Here is a 21667-nt window from a genome sequence, read left to right as displayed (position 1 = left end):
TTTGATATAATTCAAAAGTCCCCCTACTGGCGGCCATCTTGGAAGATGGATCTGCTACAAATTAACAACACTTGGTCAGCATCTCATAAGGAACATTCATGCTATGTTTTGTTTTATTCCATTCAGTGGTTTTTTAAAAGAAGTAATTTGAATGCATTTCCCATAGGGTCCTATTTTAAACTAAGTCCCCCTGGTGGCGGCCATCTTGAACGTTGGATCGGCTACAAAGTAACAACACTTGGTCAGCACCTCATAAGGAACATTCATGCCACGTTTGGTTTCATTCCATTCAGTGGTTCTCTAAAAGAAGTGATTTGTATATATTTCCCATAGGGTCCTATGTTAAACTAAGTCCCCCGCTGGCTGCCATCTTGGATGATGGATCGGCAACAAAGTAACAACACTTGGTCAGCACCTCATAAGGAACATTCATTTTATGTTTGGTTTCATTCCATTGAGTGGTTCTCTAAAAGAAGTCATTTGTATGCATTTCCCATAGGATCCTATGTTAAACTAAGTCCCCCGCTGGCGGCCATCTTGGATGATGGATCGGCTACAAAGTAACAACACTTGGTCAGCACTTAATAAAGAATATTCATGCCATGTTTGGTTTCATTCCATTCAGTGGTTCTCTAAAAGAAGTGATTTGTATGCTTTTCCCGTAGGTTCCTTTGTTAAACTAAGTCCCCCGCTTGTGGCCATCTTGGATGATGGATCGGCTACAAAGTAACAACACATGGTCAGCATCTCATAAGAAACATTCATGCCATGTTTGGTTTCATTCCATTCAGTGGTTTCCTAAAAGTAGTCATTTGTATGAATTCCCGTAGGGTCCTATGTTAAACTAAGTCCCCCGCTGGCGGCCATCTTGGATGATGGATCGGCTACAAAGTAACAACACTTGGTCAGCACCTAATAAGGATCATTCATGCCATGTTTGGTTTCATTCCATTCAGTGGTTCTCTAGAAGAAGTTCAAAATGTAAAAAGTTAACGACGACGACGACGACGGACGACGGACGCCAAGTGGTGAGAAAAGCTCCCTTGTCCCTTCAGGCGAGGTGAGCTAAAAATTAACGGAAACGATTAAAAAACATATACTACTAAATCGTTATTTTAGCATGAGTCTAAATATAAAAAAAAAATTAATTTAAAACTTACCAAAGTCGTATTTCCCCCTTTCTTACCCTACAAAAAAACTTTTCTAGGACCCGTGTATTGCAGAATAACGTCCACATTTCTAAAACGTTCTCGTAAATTGATTGCGTCATGTGTTAAAACAGTTATTGGCCAATCAAATCGGTATATGTATTAAAATCTGCACAGCACGAGATGACCCAATAACCCGAACTCCTATGTCGTTCGGATTATTGTGTCATCTCGTCCTGTGCAGATTAAATAACATATATACCGACTTGCTTGATCAATAACTATAACATAATATGTTTTAAGAAATAACTCCGTATAGCCTATGTTAAACTAAGTCCCCCGCTGGCGTCCATCTTGGATGATGGATCGCCTACAAAGTAACAACACTTGGTCAGCACCTTATAAGGAACATTCATGCCATGTTTGGTTTCATTCCATACAGTGGTTCTCTAGAAGAAGTTCAAAATGTAAAAAGTTAACGACGACGACGACGACGGACGACGGACGCCAAGTGGTGAGAAAATCTCACTTGGCCTTTCGGGCTAGGTGAGCTAAAAATTGGGACCATAAATTAACGGAAACGATTAAAAAAAATATACTATTAAATCGTTATTTTAGAATGAGTCTAAATATAAAAAAAAGACTAATTTAAAACTTACCAAAGTCGTATTTCCCCCTTTCTTTACCCTACAAGAAACTTTCCTAGGACCCGTGAATTGCAGAATAACGTCCACATTTCTAAAACGTTCTCGTAAATTGATTGCGTCATGTGTTAAAACAGTTATTTGCCAATCAAATCGGTATATGTATTAAAATCTGCACAGCACGAGATGACCCAATAACCCGAACTCCTATGTCGTTCGGATTATTGCGTCATCTCGTCCTGTGCAGATTAAACAACATATATACCGACTTGCTTGATCAATAACTATAACATAATATATTTTAAGAAATAACTCCGTATATATAGCATAAGGCTGAGGTAGTTCGAATACTTTCTATACACTCAATTCGAAATCTGTATATACAATAGAACAGAAAATATTATTTCACTTTCCAAATTGAAGGGTATATAAACAGCATATAAATCAAGAACACTGAACCAGTGATGGTGCGTGCTACTGATGATGCTCCCGCACAAATACTTCGTTCTTGAGTGTTGAATCTAAAACAAAGCCTCACACCGTATAGCTGACTTATATAAAACTTGAAAAATCATTGTATTGTAGTTCCTGCGAAAAATTTTGACGAACATTTTCAACTTGGCTGTCATGTGAAAAGTGTTCGGTAAACAAGAATTTGTTGAGTAATGAATCTAAAAACGTATCACACGATATAGCCGACTTTAATAAACCTTTCAGAAATCCTTGTAATGTCGTTCATGAAAAAGATGCAACGAAAATATCCATGGAACGGACGGACGAACTGACGGAAGGACGGACGGAGGCACAGACCAGAAAACATCATGCCTATAAATTGGACATAAAAAACTTGACTGCGGATATCATACTAGACCTATAACCAGAACTACGGAAAGGCAAGAAAACATGAAATTTGCTATTATAAAATATTGGAAATCATTTGAAATTTAGGAAAATATCACGCAGAGGTCTGATAGAAGATAACAGATTATATTTCAAATTGAAAAAAAAACAAAAACACAGAAATAGCCTATAAGAATATTGGTCCATAGTTTCACGAAATAGAGCAACAAGCTTGAAAGGATTTTGGTAATTTCATGCGTCCGACGCGCTTTTCTAGAATTACCTGCACAAGGAAACTTCAAAGACAAATATATGTAGCCATGAATGAACAGAAAACAGGAAAAGTTGAGAAACCAAATGACAGATATGGACATAAAAAGAACCATGAAGAATTGTCAAAATCAATATACGATCAGCTATGCTTGAAGAAGTTGAAACCATAATTATAAACTAATCTCTGGATTTATTACCAAATGATAATTCAAAGTACAAGGTAGTTGAGAGCTGACAATCGAGTTCAAAAGTATGATAACAAAAGTATGATTTATTCGAAATACTAAAATTTTCTTATCCAGGCATAGATAACCATAGACGTATTTGGAATATTTTTTTGGGAATTTGTATCCTCAGTGCTCTTTTACTACATACTTGTTTTGCTCTCTAACTAATTTGATCTGAGAGTCACTAATGAGTCTCGTGAATATTGTAAGCTTGGTACCTTTGATACCTAAATGCTAACGTGTTTTCAAAGTTTGAAAACTTAACTCGTTAGATTAAACGGACAAACCATTATCCCAATCATATCAATAAACTTTAAATGTACTCGTTATACAATCGACAATCAAAATCTGATCATAGAGACCACGGGTAGTAAGGTCGTCATATCGAGGAGCGTTTAGTACAGTGATTTTGTCATAGTTTGGATAAGTTTGACATGACGGTACCGGTGTTAAGTCTTTTTGATGACAATCAATGCAAAAATGTAAACATTGGGATATTTTGTAAACGGAACTTCTGATCATTAATTCAAACTGGTAAGTACCTTTATATAAAGTTAATTTGCTAGTACATCACAAGTTGTATCATATGGTTAATGATTTAACACAGAACAAAGCTTGCGTATGTCAAAATTTAAAACTTGCTAATTGGTTTATCGTGCATAAAAAAGTTATATTCTTACAGTCTGTTACATCACATATATCTTTGTGATATAACACTGCGGTCAATTATTCTGAAAAAGACCTACTTTTGCAATAAATTCCAAATTACTGAAATATCTGTGTCATAGTTTGGTTCGTTCGTGTCATGGTTAAGTTCATGCTCGACATGGTTCAGTTATGTAATTCTTGTCGTGTATAATGTAGAGTTACTATCAAAATTAACAAAATTCGTTCCATTTGAAACACAAAAGGACATAAGAACGCACATACAATGTAGTAATAAGTAGATGCAATATGATTGCCAGTGATATAACTATCCACCTGAGGTCAAATGACGTACATGTAGATGTTAGCAGCTATTTGTCATCAAGAGGACTGCGACATTCAACAATGAGCAAAACCATATTTCGTATCAAGATATAAAAGGCTTCGACAAAATTCAATGTATTGGAATTCCAATTAGAAAACCATCAGTTAAATTTCGGTTCAAAATAAATAGCAAAATATTTTACACAGTTACATACCATATGCACGGCATTACAGACACTTAACTGGAGACAGTATAAACAAAGTATTGCGGAGTAAAACATGTGTGCGGGCTCTCCAACCTCTTGTTCGCCTTAACCATGCCACATATGTAAAACTCACCAGATCGGTTTAAACATGCAAGAAAATCAAGTAACAGAAACACTAAAAACACAAATAAAGTACAGATATTTAGTGGGACCTAGTTTCAAACAAATAACAAATGATAAAAAGTCATGATTCTAAGATAGCTTCTTTTAAATTTCAGGATGAAATTCTGCTGCCAATATTGTGAGCATCTTTGGATTATGTCTAGCAATAAATAACGATATATGTTTAACACTAGTTTCATTGAATAGCATTATATGAAACAATATTGAGAGTATCCTATCTTTCAATATTTGTTTCTTAATTTTTAAATCTTTTATTGCCGCAGTCATATTATAAACTTGAATCCTAAAGAACTAAATAAACAATACTTCGTTTATTTATTTCAGTAGCCATGCAATGTTTGACCAACCCCGAAGATCTACTGCTACACGTAAAAGTGCAATCGTGAACCCATATGATGGAATTGCACATGGTGCTCAAGGAAATCGTCAATATCATAAAAGAGCATGTTATGATATCTAAAAATGAGACAATATATCATATAAACTTTATGAATGCTTGAAGTGAATCAGTATCACCAACAGCTTCAAATGACCCGTCTAAAGGAGCAATAGATGTAATTGCCTCAAAAAAAATGTATGGGTCCAATTCAATGCATTTGTGTAAAATTTGGAGCCTTATCGTGTGAATAAATAACAAAAAAAAACAATTATGAATTTGACTGCGTTGTTTTTATGCTAAACATATTTAGTTACACATATTGCATTTGAAAAGAAGTTATAAACTACGAAATCATGAAAATGTAAGTTTTCAACACAGACACCAAACAGGCATTCACAAGTGCTAACTATTGTGACACGAAGGGTTTTACACATTTAATTTCAAAAACATATTTACTGAATTCGGAAGTTGCGACTCGCCAACAATGTTCAGAACCTAGTGACGCGACAAGTTGTCCTATGTCATACCTTACTATTTTACGCTATACTGAGAATAGTTTAATGGTCTCGGATCTCTGGTTGTCTCTGTCCAATTTATTTACCCATTTTATAGAAACAGGCAGATACAGAGTTTGGCTTATTTAATTTATCCTTTTATTGAAGAATTCATATGTTTGTGTTGTTGGTTTGCTGTCTCATTTATGTATTTCCTGCGTCATCTTACATTTGATATTACCTAGTAAATTGATATTCAAATGAGCAAAAATGATAAACGGCAAATATAGATAGCATAAAAATATCATTGAATGTGTGAAGTGTGCTTGTGGTATATATCAACAAACTTACCATCTGTTTCATCTTCGTTCATCTTATAATGCCAAGGGGTACAATCAAAATCACGTGATGGATATACACACACCGGAAGTTACAGTCGAACTCGCCGCTTGAAAGGTTAGTAGTTGCATTTTCTTGATTATATCAATTAAATTTTGATTAATAAGTTGGCACACCGAATGTCGGTTAGTATGTAGTTTTAAAATACACAATTGTTTTTGCTAGAAGGCGTGCAGTTATTGCAAACACTTCGACACAGTTCCAAATTTTCGACGGATAACACACACACTCAATATTTTTTCAACGGATAACCACACACTTTGAATATTTTTAATCAAAATTTCATAGAATTGTTTTCTTTATGATTTGTTTGGCAAAATAAATGCATGTCTCAATTCAACACCGCTACTATTGATGTCAATAAGTTTATTTTACGATAAACGCTTGGTTTATTGTCGAAAATCCAATTTTCAAAAATGATACCACACACACCGAAAAAACCAACGGATAACACACACACATTATTTAAGCTAATCGCAAAGAACGTAAAAACAAACAATCGTCATGACATGCAGTTCGTACTAAGTGGTTGTCTTCATGAGTTTATAGTCTAAACCATTCATTATTTAAATTTATCTCGTATAAATAATGACATTTTGGCTAGTATTAGCGGCAACATTTGTGTGACATGTGATTGGATCATGCCATGCTTTTACGTATTCTGTAAAATGTTTATTTTTTTAATTTTAGGACATACAATGACCAGAAAAAAATCAAAGCTTAATTTAAACAAAAAGAAAAGAAAGAGGGATAAATCAAAATCCACTGAGTCTGATGAGCTGCAAAGGTCTTATCTATCAGAACAAGGAAAATCCCCATCTACATCACCAAAGCGAAAAGAACTTAAAGTCACTGAAACAGGTGCTTCAGCTTGGTCACTTTTAGAAACCGCAACCTTATTTACAAACAGCAGAGCTCTTAACAAAACATGTACCAATGCCAACGAAATAACAATAAGTGAAAGCATCAGCAATCAATTAAGCGAGGAGAAAGAAAAAAATAACATCGACAATGAACTAACTTTAGATGAAGCTGAATGGAAAACAGACATTGATGAAATGATTCAACTAGCACCAATGGTGTTACATAATCTTGCGTTGGAGGGTTTGGAAAAGACAATTCCACAATTTTTTAGGCAAGTAGCTTCGGGGGTATTTCCCCTTCATAACATAGCGTTTTTGCTATGGGTTGAAATGGTTCGATGGTATGATAATACAACATCAACAAACATGAGATATTTTGATCAAACGAAGCAGTTTTGGAAGCTTGGCTGGAGAATTTTTGGAGGCAAATTTATAAGATTCATGACGGGTTACAAAAACATTTCCCAAATTTTAGATGGCGACACAACCAGGGGGTTATTTGCTCCTCATTTGTCAAACATTAATTTTGCAGTCCCAACCATCGATGTTCTGAGAGAATATAGTAATTATGGAAACGACAGTGCTAATCCAAAAACACCTGGAATATATCAAGATGTAATGAACACAGTGTCTCATGCATTACAAAGTACATCGGCATGTCTGACGTTTGACGGGAAAAAATTGAAGCAAGGACTTACTATGGACAGTGGAGATATCGATTTGCTTGGGTATGAGGAAGATGGCTGTACTCTCCAGGCTAAAAAAGACGAACGATCAAAGCTAGTTTTCGAACTTAAACAAATGGCAGATAAGATTATTTTTCTCCAAGATTCGAATTCAGAACATCTAATAAAATCAAATTTGCTTACAGAACTTCAATTACTTTTAGAACATTTTCATGAAAAAATATCAAGAAATGCACAGCAGATAAGAGACATAAAAACAAAGAAGGAATACGCTAAAGCCAAATTTATTGAACGTGGAGGACAAGATTGGAGAAACGGAAAATTTGTGTATGTAATAAGTGCAATCCATGCCTTTTTATATGATATTAACTGTTTCCTGAAGAAGCATAAAACCGTTATTCAACAAATTTGTCAGATACGATCTCAGCTACATTGCAGTGACCTGTATTCCTCTAGAAGTGAAATGAACTTAGAAGTTTTTCCAAATTACGTACCATTGATAGAAAATTATACCACAGAAAACCCTCGTTTCATCAAACAAAAAACTGAAAAGTGGTTTGAACTCCGTAAGAAAGCAAAAGTTACAGGAAGTACTATTTACAAAGCTTTAGGTATGGACAGTTTAAAGAAACAAAAGGAGTACTTCGACCATGTTATATGTGGTGTCCCCGAGAAGTCTGTATCTGCAACTCAATTATCAAACATGAAATATGGAACAGAGAATGAAGTGAATGGAATAGCAACTTTGGTGTCTAGAATTATGCCGGTAGCATACCCACAATTGCAATATTTTGAAGAAGGGTGCTTTGAGATAAAAGATGTTAACAAACCGTTTATGGTTGTTTCGCCTGATGGAAGTCTTGGTAAAATATCTGATGAAAATCAAAACAGTCTTTCGGAAGTGGCTGTAGAAATCAAGTGTCCTGTGTCTGCAGTACATAAAGAGATTCCAGTTCGATATTATTTGCAGTGCTTGGCAGAGATGGAAGTGATAGATGTTTCAAAATTAGTATTTGTCAGTTGGACACCAACAACTAGTACTGCTTTTGAAATTCAACGAAACAAACCACTTTTCCAGAAATCTTTAGATATCGTAAAAGACATTTATTGCTGTGAAAACCCAAGGAAGCCGTCTAAGCTATCTAGAGATATTTTAGACATGAAAAAGCAAATTGCAGATGAATGTAAGAAGGCGAAATTTATGGGAGAGTTCCTTTCATCTTCAAACGTGGACATTCCTTCAACGACAAAGGTGTGTAATGTTTAAGATCAACAATACACTACAGAGACAAGTGGCACAAACATCAAATTGATAGCTAATGTTAGTGATCTGCTGACCAACCTGTGTGATATTGTCAATGAGTCGTACGAACTTCAACGACAAAAGGCATCTGAAGCAATCGTTTTCTTGTGCTGTGACCTGTAATTGGTAAAAAAATCCGCTTCGGTGGGCTCCAGTTTGTTGGTTTCCAAAAGGATATTCGATTTCAACAGTAACTGTGAGAAAAGTGTTAGAACAGGTGCATACCGAATGTCATAAAGCTGGCATCCACATTCCGGCTGTCTCGTTCGATGGACAATGGCACAACATAGTAACGCGGTCTGCGTCAGGAAAACCACTTACGATCTATCAACTACAGAAAGATGTGTGGCAAGAAGCTGAAAGGACTTCGAAATCCGATATTATAAAAGTGCTTTCAAATCTTGGAAAAGCTTTTACATGGACGACATGGACGAATTTTGATGTATAAAGTATTTATGAACTTTTGGTCTTTTCATGATGTCTTTTTACATGGCCTTGAAGATATCTTTTTGATTTGAAAACTTTACTGCAAAAAGTGCATTTGGCTGATTCTGTGTTGTGTGCTTTCTTGTGCTCCTGGAGATACCGTTTTTGTATGAAGGTCTTGTTACAAATATCACATTCGTAACTAAGACCTTCAGCAACTGCGTGGGTTTTGCTATGTCTCGAAAGACTGCTTCTGAAGCGGTATGCTTTGCCGCATATCTTGCAAATGTTGGATTTTATTCCTGTGTGCATATCCATGTGGTCTTTCAGATGGGATGCACGACTAAATGTAGCTTCACACTGGGTACATTTGTGATCGCCTCCCTTGTCCTCATGCAGGCAGTGTTTCTTTAGATAGGCATCTGTTGCAAATCACTTGCCACATGTTTTGCATATGAATGGCTTATGGTTTTGGTGTTTTTCGCTTGCCAAATGGGAAGTTAAGTTTGACTTGCTGAAAAAAAACAAGCTTGCATTCATTACATGAATATGGCCCCTGTCCATCATGCCTCATCTCATGTTGTCGTAAACCACTTCGACCTTTAAATTTCTTTCCACAGTGCTTGCACAAATGTGACATATTCTATAAATAAATAGAAAGAAAATTGATTTTTTGAAAATGAATATAAGAAAAATATAAATAATCTAACAGTAGATATAATCTATTTAAAAACTTATCTCTCATCGCTTCTGATTTAAGATATGTTGGTGTCATGCCTGAGTAACTACTACGGGAGAGGTTAACGACACTGTGATTGGCTATAAAGCCCTTTTACGGTAGGAAAACTGAAATTTATGTATTTATATTGATATGCAAATGAGATTTCGGTTCTGTATGATAATCAAACCTGTTCGCCCTTCGTTATACAAAAGCGTTAAGTCCCTTCGATTAACATTCGATAAACAATCAAGGTCGTGAAAGCTGCAAAATGATTTGTCGAACAGAACACCATTCCGAGTTCACTTGTATAAATTGTAAAGACCTCTAACCAGGTTTTGTAAGATACACTACGCGACATATAAGAAAATTAAAGCGATGAGAGATTGCTTTTCAATCAAAATGTTATATAGGTTAAGGCTTATATTAAATTGTTCTTATGTTTTTAGTATAATGTAGTAAAATACATCATTTGACTTTGCTTGAAACTTTGTACATACCTTCAGTTTCGGTTTGTGTGTGTGTGTTATCCGTTAAATTAATGGGGTGTGTGTGGTATCATTTGTGAAAATCGGCTTTTCTCCTGTCAAACGACCATTTATCGTAATTATTTGATTGATTAAATCAAAATTAAAGATGATGAACTAAAAAATGAAGTCTTTTTCCGCTAAAAACTCCCATAACATTGACTTTTCAGAAATTTTGTTATAAAAACATATGAGGTGTGTGTGTTATCTGGTGAAATTTTGGAACTGTGTCGAAGTGTTGGCATTAACTGCACGCTTTCCAGCAAGGATAATTGTGTATTTCAAAACTAGATAGTATCCGACATTCGGTGCACTACCTTATTTATTAAATTTTATTGATATTAACAAGTAAATACGACTACTTACCTTTCAAGCGGTCTGTTCGACTGTTACTTCCGGTGTGTGTATATCCATCACGTGATTTTGATTGTACCCCTTGAATGCGTTCTGTCCTATAACAAACGATGATTTCTTATCTAGCCAGGTCAAAATTAACAGACTGGGTTTAAATGTACATGAGGCAGACAATATAACACGTGTTTTTTTTTAAATTTTCAATCCTTTTTTCAATCACATTTAAAATATACCACCTCATACTTAAAATTAGTTAGCAGGAGTTTTTTTCTGATAGTATAGACACTGCATTACATAAAAAGTAAAATATTTGAATTAATTTAATGATACTATATACGATATAAAAAAGAAGATGTGGTATGATTGCCAATGAGACAACTATCCACAAAAAGACCAAAAATGACACAAACATTACCAACATAGGTCACCGTACGGCCTTCAACAATGAACAAAGCCCATACCGCATAGTCAGCTATAAAAAGGCCGGACAAGACAATGTAAAACAATTCAAACGAGAAAACTTACGGCCTTATTTATGTAAAAAATGAATGATGCATTTATACAATATTAAATGAAAACGATGCATTTATACAATATTACAAAAAAAAATATTGATTCGTAATAATAATTGATAAACTTGAACATGATATCGGCTCAAATCCAAAATTGGAGTTGTGATCTTTCATATTTTAAATTCGAACCTTGAAAGAACTTTTAATTGTAATTTCACCTATTACTAGTATACATGTTATAGTTTTAAAACAAATAAGTTTTAAAACTTTTGTCCATGTCACGCGTAACTATTCGGTTTCGTAAATGGTTGACTGAAGACTTATGATGTCCTTTTAATATCTTTTGGTTAGTTTTGTAGTTGGGTTACAGTATCATAGACCTATAACCCCACATCTCCTTTTATTCATCATAAACTGGTTCAAAATTTAAAATAAAGAAAAACCAACAAATGTATAGTTTTCTAGAAAATAAAATGAAAAACAAGAATTACTTTTTGACTGGCTGCCACTTTTGAGTAGAAGTCTTTAGCTTTTTGACTAGTGATGCCGCTCATATCCCCGGCAGAGTCAAGCATGGACATATGGAGAAAGATTGTATGTGAAACAGAAGCAACGCTTTGTCCATATTTTGGGTAAAGTTATATCGAAAGCTAGTTTAAAAAAGCAGTGACTTTTAAATTTATATTGTAGAAGACTTACGAAAAGTAACATCACATGTTTAATTTACGCTTTGACGATTACACCCACTTAATTTGGTTAAACATACATTTTTTTCTTCTCAGGCAGTTAATATATAGTGTAACTTCGTTCAATAACAGGCGCTTTCAATCAGATTTTCAGTATTAAAGTGAAACACATATATATTTATTTCGATCTAAACCATGACAATCTTGACCAAAACCATGACGAATTTCTAGACTCTTAACCGAACCATGTCAATCGCTTAACCAAACCATAGCAATTCCAATATCTTGCTTATTCTGCGTTAATTTCATGAAATAACAATTCCAATATAGATCGTTTGACCTCCAATATAGATTCAAGCATCTTATTTGCTTTTTATCTGCTCGTGTGACTAGAACTGAGGCAATAGTTTGGGGGAGCAACATAAATTAACCATGTCAAACTTATCCAAACTATGACAAAATCACTGTACTAAACGCTCCTCGATATGACGACCTTACTACCCGTGGAGACTGCAATGGCTTTTCAATATATTTTATTTAAAGTTAAGAACGATAAAAAAGGTATCCAATTAACTAAGTTTATAAAAGAGCAAATCAGTATATGATAATGTTTACGACCCATGGTTGATTACTGATAGAAAATATTTAATTTACACTAGTTGCTAATGCTACAATAATATGATTGCACAAGTCCTGTCTTTTTTTATATACACGCATATCTTTAAACAAATACCTATAAATAAATGGTGGGTTGTCGATGCATATACGCGGTATGGGCTTTCCTCATGGTCGAAGGCCTTACGGTGACCTATAGTTTAATGTCTGTGTCATTTTGGTCTCTTGTGGACAGTTGTCTAATTCGCAATAATTCCACATCTTCTTTTTCATATTAAACTATACTTATATCTTAAAGTGCATTTTTTTAAAATTTCCTTTTTAAACTTATTGACGATTCTGATACGGACAAAATGTATCTCTAAAAAGAATAACACAAACATAACTGTTACAGAAGACGATTTCTCTTATTTCTAATAGTGCTTTTGATTTAGCCATTTGATAAGTACTTTCCGTTTTGAATTATCCTCGGAGTTCTGTATTTTTAGCTCACCTGGCCTAAAAGGCCAAGTGAGCTTTTCTCATCACTTGGCGTCCGTTGTCCGTCGTTTGTCGTCGTCCGTCGTCGTTAACTTTTACAAAAATCTTCTCTAAAACTACTAGGAAAAATTAAACCAAACTTGGCCACAATCATTATTGATGTATCTAGTTTAAAAATTGTGTTTTGTGACCTGGCCAACCAACCAAGATGGCCGCCTTGGCTAAAAATAGAACATAGGGGTAAAATGCAGTTTTGGGCTTATTACTCAAAAACCAAAGCATTTAGAGCAAATCTGACAGAGGTTAAATTGTTTATCAGGGCAAGATCTATCTGCCCTGAAATTTTTTAATGAATCAGACAACCCATTGTTGGGTTGCTGCCCCTAAATTGGTAATTTTAAGGAAATTTTACTGTTTTTGGTTATTATCTTGAATATTATTATAGATGGAGATAAACTGTAAACAGCAATAATGTTCAGCAAAGTAAGATTTACAAATAAGTAAACATGATTAAAATGGTCAGTTGACCCTTTTAGGAGTTATTGCCCTTTATAGTCAATTTTTAACCATTTTTCGTAAATCTCCATGATCTTTTACAAAAATCTTCTTCTCTGAAACTACTGGGCCAAATTATCTTTGGGGTATTAAGTTTAAAAAATGTGTCCGATGACCCAGCATCAAACCAAGATGGCCGCCACGGCTAAAAATAGAACATGGAGGTTAAATGCAGTTTTTAGTTATTACTCAAAAACCAAAGCATTTAGAGCAAATCTTACAAGGGGTAAACTTGTTTATCTGGTCAAGATCTATCTGCCCTGAAATTTTAAGATGAATGGGACAACCCGTTGTTGGGTTGCTGCCCCTGAATTGGTAATTTTAAGGAAATTCTGCTGTTTTTGGATATTATCTTGAATATTATTATGGATAGAGATAAACTGTGAACAGCAAAAGTGTTTAGCAAAGTAAGATTTACAAAAACTAGAACACATCCGCGAAATCGCGGGCATTTAGTGCGTGGTTGAAAGTATGTAAAGATTTGTAGGAAGAATTTTGTAAAAGATTTACTGACTTGTGAATTTTAGGAAAAGTATCAGAAGTAATAGGTACTTGGGGACAGGAAAATGTTTTTTTTTAACTCCCCTAGCTTCTTTATTTCCAAAATTCCTATTGTTTTGTTTTCTATTAATTTCATTATGAACATACATTTGTACATGTAGTATATTATAAACATTCAAGTCAGGGGCCTGTAATTTAGTGGTTGTCGTTTGTTATATATATATATGTGTTACATTTTTGTTTTTCGTTCATTTTTTGTAAATAAATAAGGCTGTTAGTATTCTCATTTGAAATTGTTTTACATTGTCATTTCGGGGTCTTTTATATCAGACTATGCAGTATCGGCTTTGCACATTGTTGAAGGCCGTAAGATGACCTTTGAATGTTAATTTCGGTGTCATTTTGGTCTCTCGTGGAGTGCTGTCTCATTGGCATTCATACCTCATCTTCTTCTTATTTTTTTATTAAAAACTTAATGACTGGAGAATTTCAGAAAATGTATTAAAAGTCATAGGTAATTTGGGACAGGATAATTGTTTTTCTAGCCCGGCTCCTCCTTTTTCCACAAAAGAAATCCCTTTTTTTTGTTAGTTCTCTATTAAATTTAATGACACATGGACAATTTAAGCGCTTGTCTTTATATTATGATGAACATTCATAAAAGGGGTGATCGCACCGGGAGGGATCCTGATCCCGATATCTTGGTCTTAAGAACATGAAATCCCGAGGTTCCGAATTTAATATAAAATAATATCTCGACATCCTGAAATTCGAAAAAAAGAAATCCAGAATCCCGAAATGGTCAATCCTGAAATTTCGATCTTTAAAACACCCGTTCCCGACGTCCCGAAAAGGTCCTGCTTTAAACTTGAAAATTGTATCAGACAGAAAATACACTTTATTCCTAGTATAAGTAATTGTTGTTTCAAAGTATACAATAAACGCAAGCTGGAGGTCTTATCTGAATTTAAGTTTCTTCCAATGACGGATATCAGACAGAAAATACACTTTATTCTTAGTATATGTATGTTTAAAGTATACAGAAAACGCAAACCGGAAGTCTAATCTGACTTAAAATTTCATCCAATGACGGAAACATATCCGGACGCCTTTTTTCTCGTTTTTCTCCCAAATTAACTCAATCTGGATAATCATATGAATGGATGACAAATGCGATTATGCACTGTACATATAGGACACAGATGCATGAAGATTAATTTATTGTGGAAAGAAGAGAAGTGACACCCAAAATGAGGTCTTCTCGTTTAATCTATAATACTAAAATTACGAGGTCCAATTTGTCAGCCGTCATCACGTTAAAACGACGAATCAAAGAATACAACTTTATATATATCTAATATAGTACAAAGGTGTAGATTAAAAAATACACCACTCCAGGCCCTTTTGTTTTCCACGTAATTAATATTGCCAATAATTGGGAAGTTCCGGGTCGAGTCCGATACCGATACCAATAGTATATTCAACTTATCTGTGCCTTATCTGTACGTTCCACATCTGACAGGTGCACCACCAAACGGTGTATTCATGATTAATATGCTATATACACGGGTCATAATCACAGGGTTGACACTACTTTAAGAATTGTCAAATTGTTACCTATTGTAGTATCTTAATCAGAAAGACTGTCTAAGATAACAATGCAAATACTAGAAATCTGGACAAAAAATAAGGCGTATAGGTACAGTTTTCAATTTGTTAGCGGACATGACGTAAAACAGCGAATATAGGAATTCAACTTTAATAATAAATAATATAGAACAATGCTGTTGATTAAAAGATACTCCATTCCAGGGCCTTTTGTTTTCCAAATAATTAATATTACCAATAATTGATAAGTTCCAGGTCGACGGGTTCAAACAGAAAAGCAGAGAAAACGGTGTATCTTATAATCGGTATGACTTTATCAGATGACAATACCAATACGAAAATAAGGCTTACGCATTGTTATATACTATAATTCAGTCACGGGACCCGCGATATCACGGGTGTGTTCTAGTAGTATAGAAGAAGTCAACAGGACCAAAATGGTCAGTTGACCCCTTTATAGTCAATTTTTAACCATTTTTCGTAAATCTTAGTTAACTTTTACAAAAATCTTCTCCTCTGAAACTACTGGGTCAAATTTTACCAAACATATCCAGAATCATTATTAGGCTATCTAGCATGTCTAGTTTAATGTGTGTTGTGACCGAGCAAACCAACCAAGATGGCCGCTACGGCTAAAAATAGAACATAGGGGGAAAATGCAGTTTTTGGCTTATAAACCAAAGCATTTAGAGCAAATCTGACATGGGGTTAAATTGTTTATCAGGTCAAGATCTATCTGCCCTGAAATTTTCAGATGAATCCGACAACTCGTTGTTAGGTTGCTGCCCCTAAATTGGTAATTTTAAGGAAATTTTGCTGTTTTGGGTTATTATCTTGAATATTATTATAGATAGAGATAAACTGTAAACAGCAATAATGTACAGCAATTTAAGACTCAAAAATAAGTCAAAGTAACCAAAATGGTCAATTGACCCCCTAAGAAGTTATTGTCCTTTATAATCGATTTTAAACAATTTTCATAAAATTAGTAAATTTTTACTAACATTTTCCACTGAAACTACACGGACAAGTTCATTATAGATAGAGATGATTTTAAGCAGCAAGAATGTTCAGTAAAGTAAGATGTACAAACACATCACAATCACCTAAACACAATTTTGTCATGAACTGTCTGCTTCCTTTGTTTAATTCACATATACCAAGGTGAGCCTCTAGTTTTTAATTTTACTTTGAGTTCAAGCACATATATCTGTTAAATTATTAATAAAAAAAAATTGAGAATGGAAATAGGGAATGTATCAAAGAGACAACAACCTGAACATAGAAAAAACAACAGCAGAAGGTCACTAACAGGTCTTCAATGTAATGAGAAATTCCCGCACCCGGAGGCGTCCTTCAGCTGGCCCATTACAAATATATACTAGTTCAGTGATAATGAACGCCATACTAATTTCCAAATTGTACACAAGCAACTAAAATTAAAATGATACAAGACTAACTAAGACCAGAGGCTCCTGACTTTGGACAGGCACAACAATGCGGCAGGGTTAAACATGTTTATGAGATCTCAACCCTCCCTCTATACCTCTAGCCAATAAAGAAAAGTAAACGCATAACAATACGTACATTTAAAATTCAATTCAAGAGAAGAAGAAGGTTTTCATTGCTTGACTTTCATAATGTTTACAAGGGTGACAACAGCGTAATAAACTCCAATTCAAATCCCATTCTCTCCAGTGCACCTTATTATACATCAAGTTTTGTAGAAATTTATATTGCACAATCAGAAAATAATAGGAACGTTTTTTTTATAAGCGATGCCGACTTATAAAAGTACAGAGTCACGACTGTGTGTGTTGTTTGTGCATCTATTTTAGACTGTTCGTAGTGTAATATTTAGGTTTTTCCTTATATTTCTGACTCTTAGTTTGTAGTTAAATTTCTTAATCAAAATCCTGAAGTGCAAGTAACTGAGTTTTTACCGATTTGATGCCGGTGGTGGTATCTTAAAATGCTGGTTAAATGCTATAGTAAATTCACAGATTTTAACGTTTAAAAAAAACTTTGCATCGCATTATGTACTTTTTTCTATACCAGATAGCTTTGCTTTAATAATGTAATTGAATGATTTAAACGAAATAAACTGTTCAATTTTAATAACAAAAAAACGAATAATAAGTGTATACTCTACAGTCTTTATCGTTCTATATGATTTTCGGGAAGTAAACTGTTTGTACCGATTAGATTTCAGTTTATATCAGATTGGTTTTCCTTTACAATAACCATCTATGTATTTATCTACAAATTAACAATTGTGTCAAGCCATGAATATTCATATGACGTTGACTTAATTGAATGTATATAAGTCCGTTGTCAAGAAACATTTAGCAACACATTGCATATTGGCCAGACTGAGAGTTGTACGCATCCATCGAAACAAACTGAAGTAAGTTCTTCATTATAATGTTGGTTTTTTTCGTGATAAATCGTACTACTGCTGAATATTCATAATAGATGTCAATATGTCAAGAAAGGTTGAAGGAACATGCTTTTCTGAATTTTCACGAAATGGGTTTTAAAGGTTTCTTTAAAAAAGCATTTGTACGTATGCAAAACAAAATGAGGGTATAGAACAAATTTCTCTCTGCTTTATCAATTTTTATTATCCACGTAGTGTGTATCTATTGTGTATTATAATTATGTCCATTATAAAAAAAAATCCAAATTGATATATTATAAGTTAATGGAAGAAATATTCTGGAATATTACTTTAACAGGACGAAATATTGCAGTATTCGTTCATACCTAAATAAATGGTATAGAATATTTGTCCTACAGATAATTTAACATATAATTGCTTATCTTGCAGCCTTAAGTTGTCTATTATTTGTTTTTGTGTACTGTTATTTACCCTAATGTCGTTTGTCATTTTTATGGGTGAAGGGGTGCAATGGCGATGTCGGTTTGATCTACCTGTGAGTTTTCTCTGGTGTGTTTAGTGTGCGGTGGTTTGCCCTTTTGTCATTTGTCCTGTTTTGTCATGGCGTTGTCTGATTATCATCTACCTATATTTTTCCATATTGTGTTTTGTGCACTGTTGTTTGCCCTTTTTCATTTGTCGTGTTTTGCCATTGCGTTGTCAGTTGTCATTTACCTATGAATTTGAATGTCCCTTTGGTATATTGTGTCTTTTTTCATTAGGATATACTTCATCCATTTATTAGCAAGATACTTAAAGAACTTGAGGACGTCGACATTCTAGGCAAAGTATCGGTTGACGAAAAGATAGCCGGTCTTCAAATAAATGACGCAAGCCTCAGAGGAGCTCAGAGTTTATGAGGTTCTTCCGTTTCAAATGTTTCAAGTGTGAGTGGCACAAGTCTCAAGTTGAAACAAAACTTTAAGGTAAAACAGACTGGAGAAGAAATGTGTATTACTGGTTGTGGTTGTGCCATGTCATCCGTCATTATCGTTGTCATCAATCCACAAGTCATCGTCACAGAGGTATACGATTTTTCAAACTTTCTTTTTCCTTTTTACATCAGAGGCCCCTGAGGGGCCTCGGGTGTATTGCCATCGCCTACTTTTCAAAGATTTTCAAAGATCAAAGAAATGCATATATAATTCGTGTTGGGAAATTAACCGTATGAACCCGCGGACATTATAGTGCAGAACAAAATTCCGTGTCGCTTCTTTAAAATTCATGTTTTCAATGGATACTAAGATTTTTTTGATTTTTTTAAATGCAAATTAATAATATGAAAATGTTTTGTCGTTAGAAATATTCGTATATTAATTAAACGATCTTCAATATCAATGATATACCGAAAAATTGTTGTTGCGGATGAATACCACGAATGCATATTCATCAAGTGAGCAAGAGCGAGCGAGAGAAAATCAATTCACGCAATTACACACAGCAAGGTAATTATATTTCAATTATTTGATTTAGAGTAACATCTTTAAACCGTTTGTAGCATATTTGTCTATAATAATAACGTAGCAAAATCAGGAATATTTAATCTGACACAATATTAAAATCATTTTCAGGCCGCGTCCCCCGCTGCCATTTTGAAAATACCAGCAGATTGGCAGATTGGGTAGGAGTAACAAGAACCTGCAAGGCCCTTAAAGATAAGGTTACTTTCTTTGTATTCTTAAATGCAACAATTTGTGTTTTTTTTTAAAGATCTCAACAATTTTTTAAGTTAAATTTCTTTTCTTCGTAAATAACAAGTAGATTGATCACTTGGACACACTTGGAACTATTTTCTGTTTTTTAAGGTACTGTTTCTGATTTTCGCTCCTTCTCCGACTTACTTACTTGCATTAGTATATTTGAATAATTACGTCCCTTGACTAGAAAAAAAGCAGATTTTGTTAATGAATTTGTAAGTAATTCTTATATATAATTATTGTTTGAAATAATTGTATTTTACATGTATGTAATATTCAGAGTATTCTTCCAATAGAGATGGACTATTTTTGAGTGTGAATTTTGACTCTTGCTCGTTAAAGCAAGAGTCTTATTTTACACTGAAAGTCGGAATTTGGGTAAATCACAATTACTGAATTACAATAAGTGGCGTTGTCCGAACCATTTACTAGCCTCTAGATATTTTGAAGAATCCTTACAATTTTAGAGGTATAAATATAGATTAACTGTTGTAGTATTGTATAATTTTGGACCATGCCATACATGTCACATGTACATGTATTGCCAAAATTATTAAGTTGTGTAATCCATGTAAAATTTTAGGTATTTGAATTAGACATATGTTCACGCATACATGAGTACTTGAGCAAATACAATCAGTTTCCAATCACTACGAGCACCCATGAGATCTTAAATTGAGCAAATATGATCACTTACATTTATGAGTAAAATTTGAGCTAGATCTACTCAATTGAGTTAGATATATCAATTTTGAGACTAATTCAAATGGTTATTTGAGCACACATGTATCTATATATACTAATGAGAGCGATATTGGGATTCTGCATGAGTAAACTTAGCAAAATCTTTATCATGTTTATAGAGACAAACCTATGAGCTATATACCATGTATACCCTGCATATGACTGCAAGAGATATTTTAAAAGTTTTCTGGAACCCCAGATTAAAAGTTGAAGTAACATTGCAAAGGGTTAGTGTATTATTTTATTTTATCAAAATGTTAAAATTGAGAATGGAAATGGGGAATGTGTCAGAGAGACAACAACCTGACCAAAGAAAAAAAACAACAGCAGAAGGTCACCAACAGGTCTTCAAAGTAGCGAGAAATTCACGCAACCGGAGGCGTCCTTCAGTTAGCCCCTAATCAAATATATAATAGTTCAGTGATAATGAACGCCATACTAATTTCCAAATTGTACACAAGAAACCAAAATTAAAATAATACAAGACTAACAAAGGCCAGAGGCTCCTGACTTGGGACAGGCGCAAAAATCCGGCGGGGTTATGTTAGTGAGATCTCAACCCTCTCCCTATACCTCTAGCCAATTTTGAAAAGTAAACGCATAACAATACGCACATTAAAATTCAGTTCAAAAGAAGTCTGAGTCTGACGTCAGAAGATGTAACCATTATGGCATAGAAAATAAACAAAATGACAATAATACATAAAAAACAAAAGACTACTAGCAGTTAACTGACATGCCAGCTCCAGACTTCAATAAAACTGACTGAAAGATTAAGATTTCATCATATTAATATCAAGCACAATCCTTCCTGTTAGGGGTTTAGTATCATACCATCATAACATATATGAGAAGAACATAACCAGTGTCATGCCAACAACTGTTTTTTTAATAAATGTGTTTAGTTCCAATGCAAAGACCCTATAAGTGAATCGATATTAACACCAAAATATCCATCTTTAATGACCTGATAACAGTATCGTTACTATATCCCTTCTTAAAAAGTCTATTCAAAGGTTTGTTAGTTTTATGAGGTGAATACTGACACCTGTGTGCTTTATAAAGAATATTTCCATAATAAATTGGATGTGAAATACCTGAACGTTTAAGAAGTCTGCATGTTGAGCTATATTGGATAAATAATGTCCTTATACCGCTGATAAAATTGAGTAAATGTAATGACTAGGTTG

General features: G+C 34.1%; 1 protein-coding gene across 1 annotated transcript; it reads left to right on the top strand.

Moving 5' to 3' along the window:
* The first annotated feature begins 5791 nt into the window (after positions 1–5791).
* LOC134686658 (uncharacterized) lies at positions 5792–8578 on the top strand. The gene is made up of 2 exons (XM_063546330.1): positions 5792–5819; positions 6453–8578. The coding sequence occupies exon 2, from the start codon at positions 6461–6463 to the stop codon at positions 8576–8578; it is 2118 nt and encodes a 705-aa protein (XP_063402400.1). The 5' UTR covers positions 5792–5819; positions 6453–6460.
* Positions 8579–21667: the final 13089 nt, after the last annotated feature.

The sequence above is a fragment of the Mytilus trossulus genome, chromosome 10 (genome assembly GCF_036588685.1).
Source record: "Mytilus trossulus isolate FHL-02 chromosome 10, PNRI_Mtr1.1.1.hap1, whole genome shotgun sequence".
NCBI classification, from domain to species: Eukaryota; Metazoa; Mollusca; class Bivalvia; order Mytilida; family Mytilidae; genus Mytilus; species Mytilus trossulus.
This window is presented reverse-complemented; position numbering and strand designations above follow the sequence as displayed.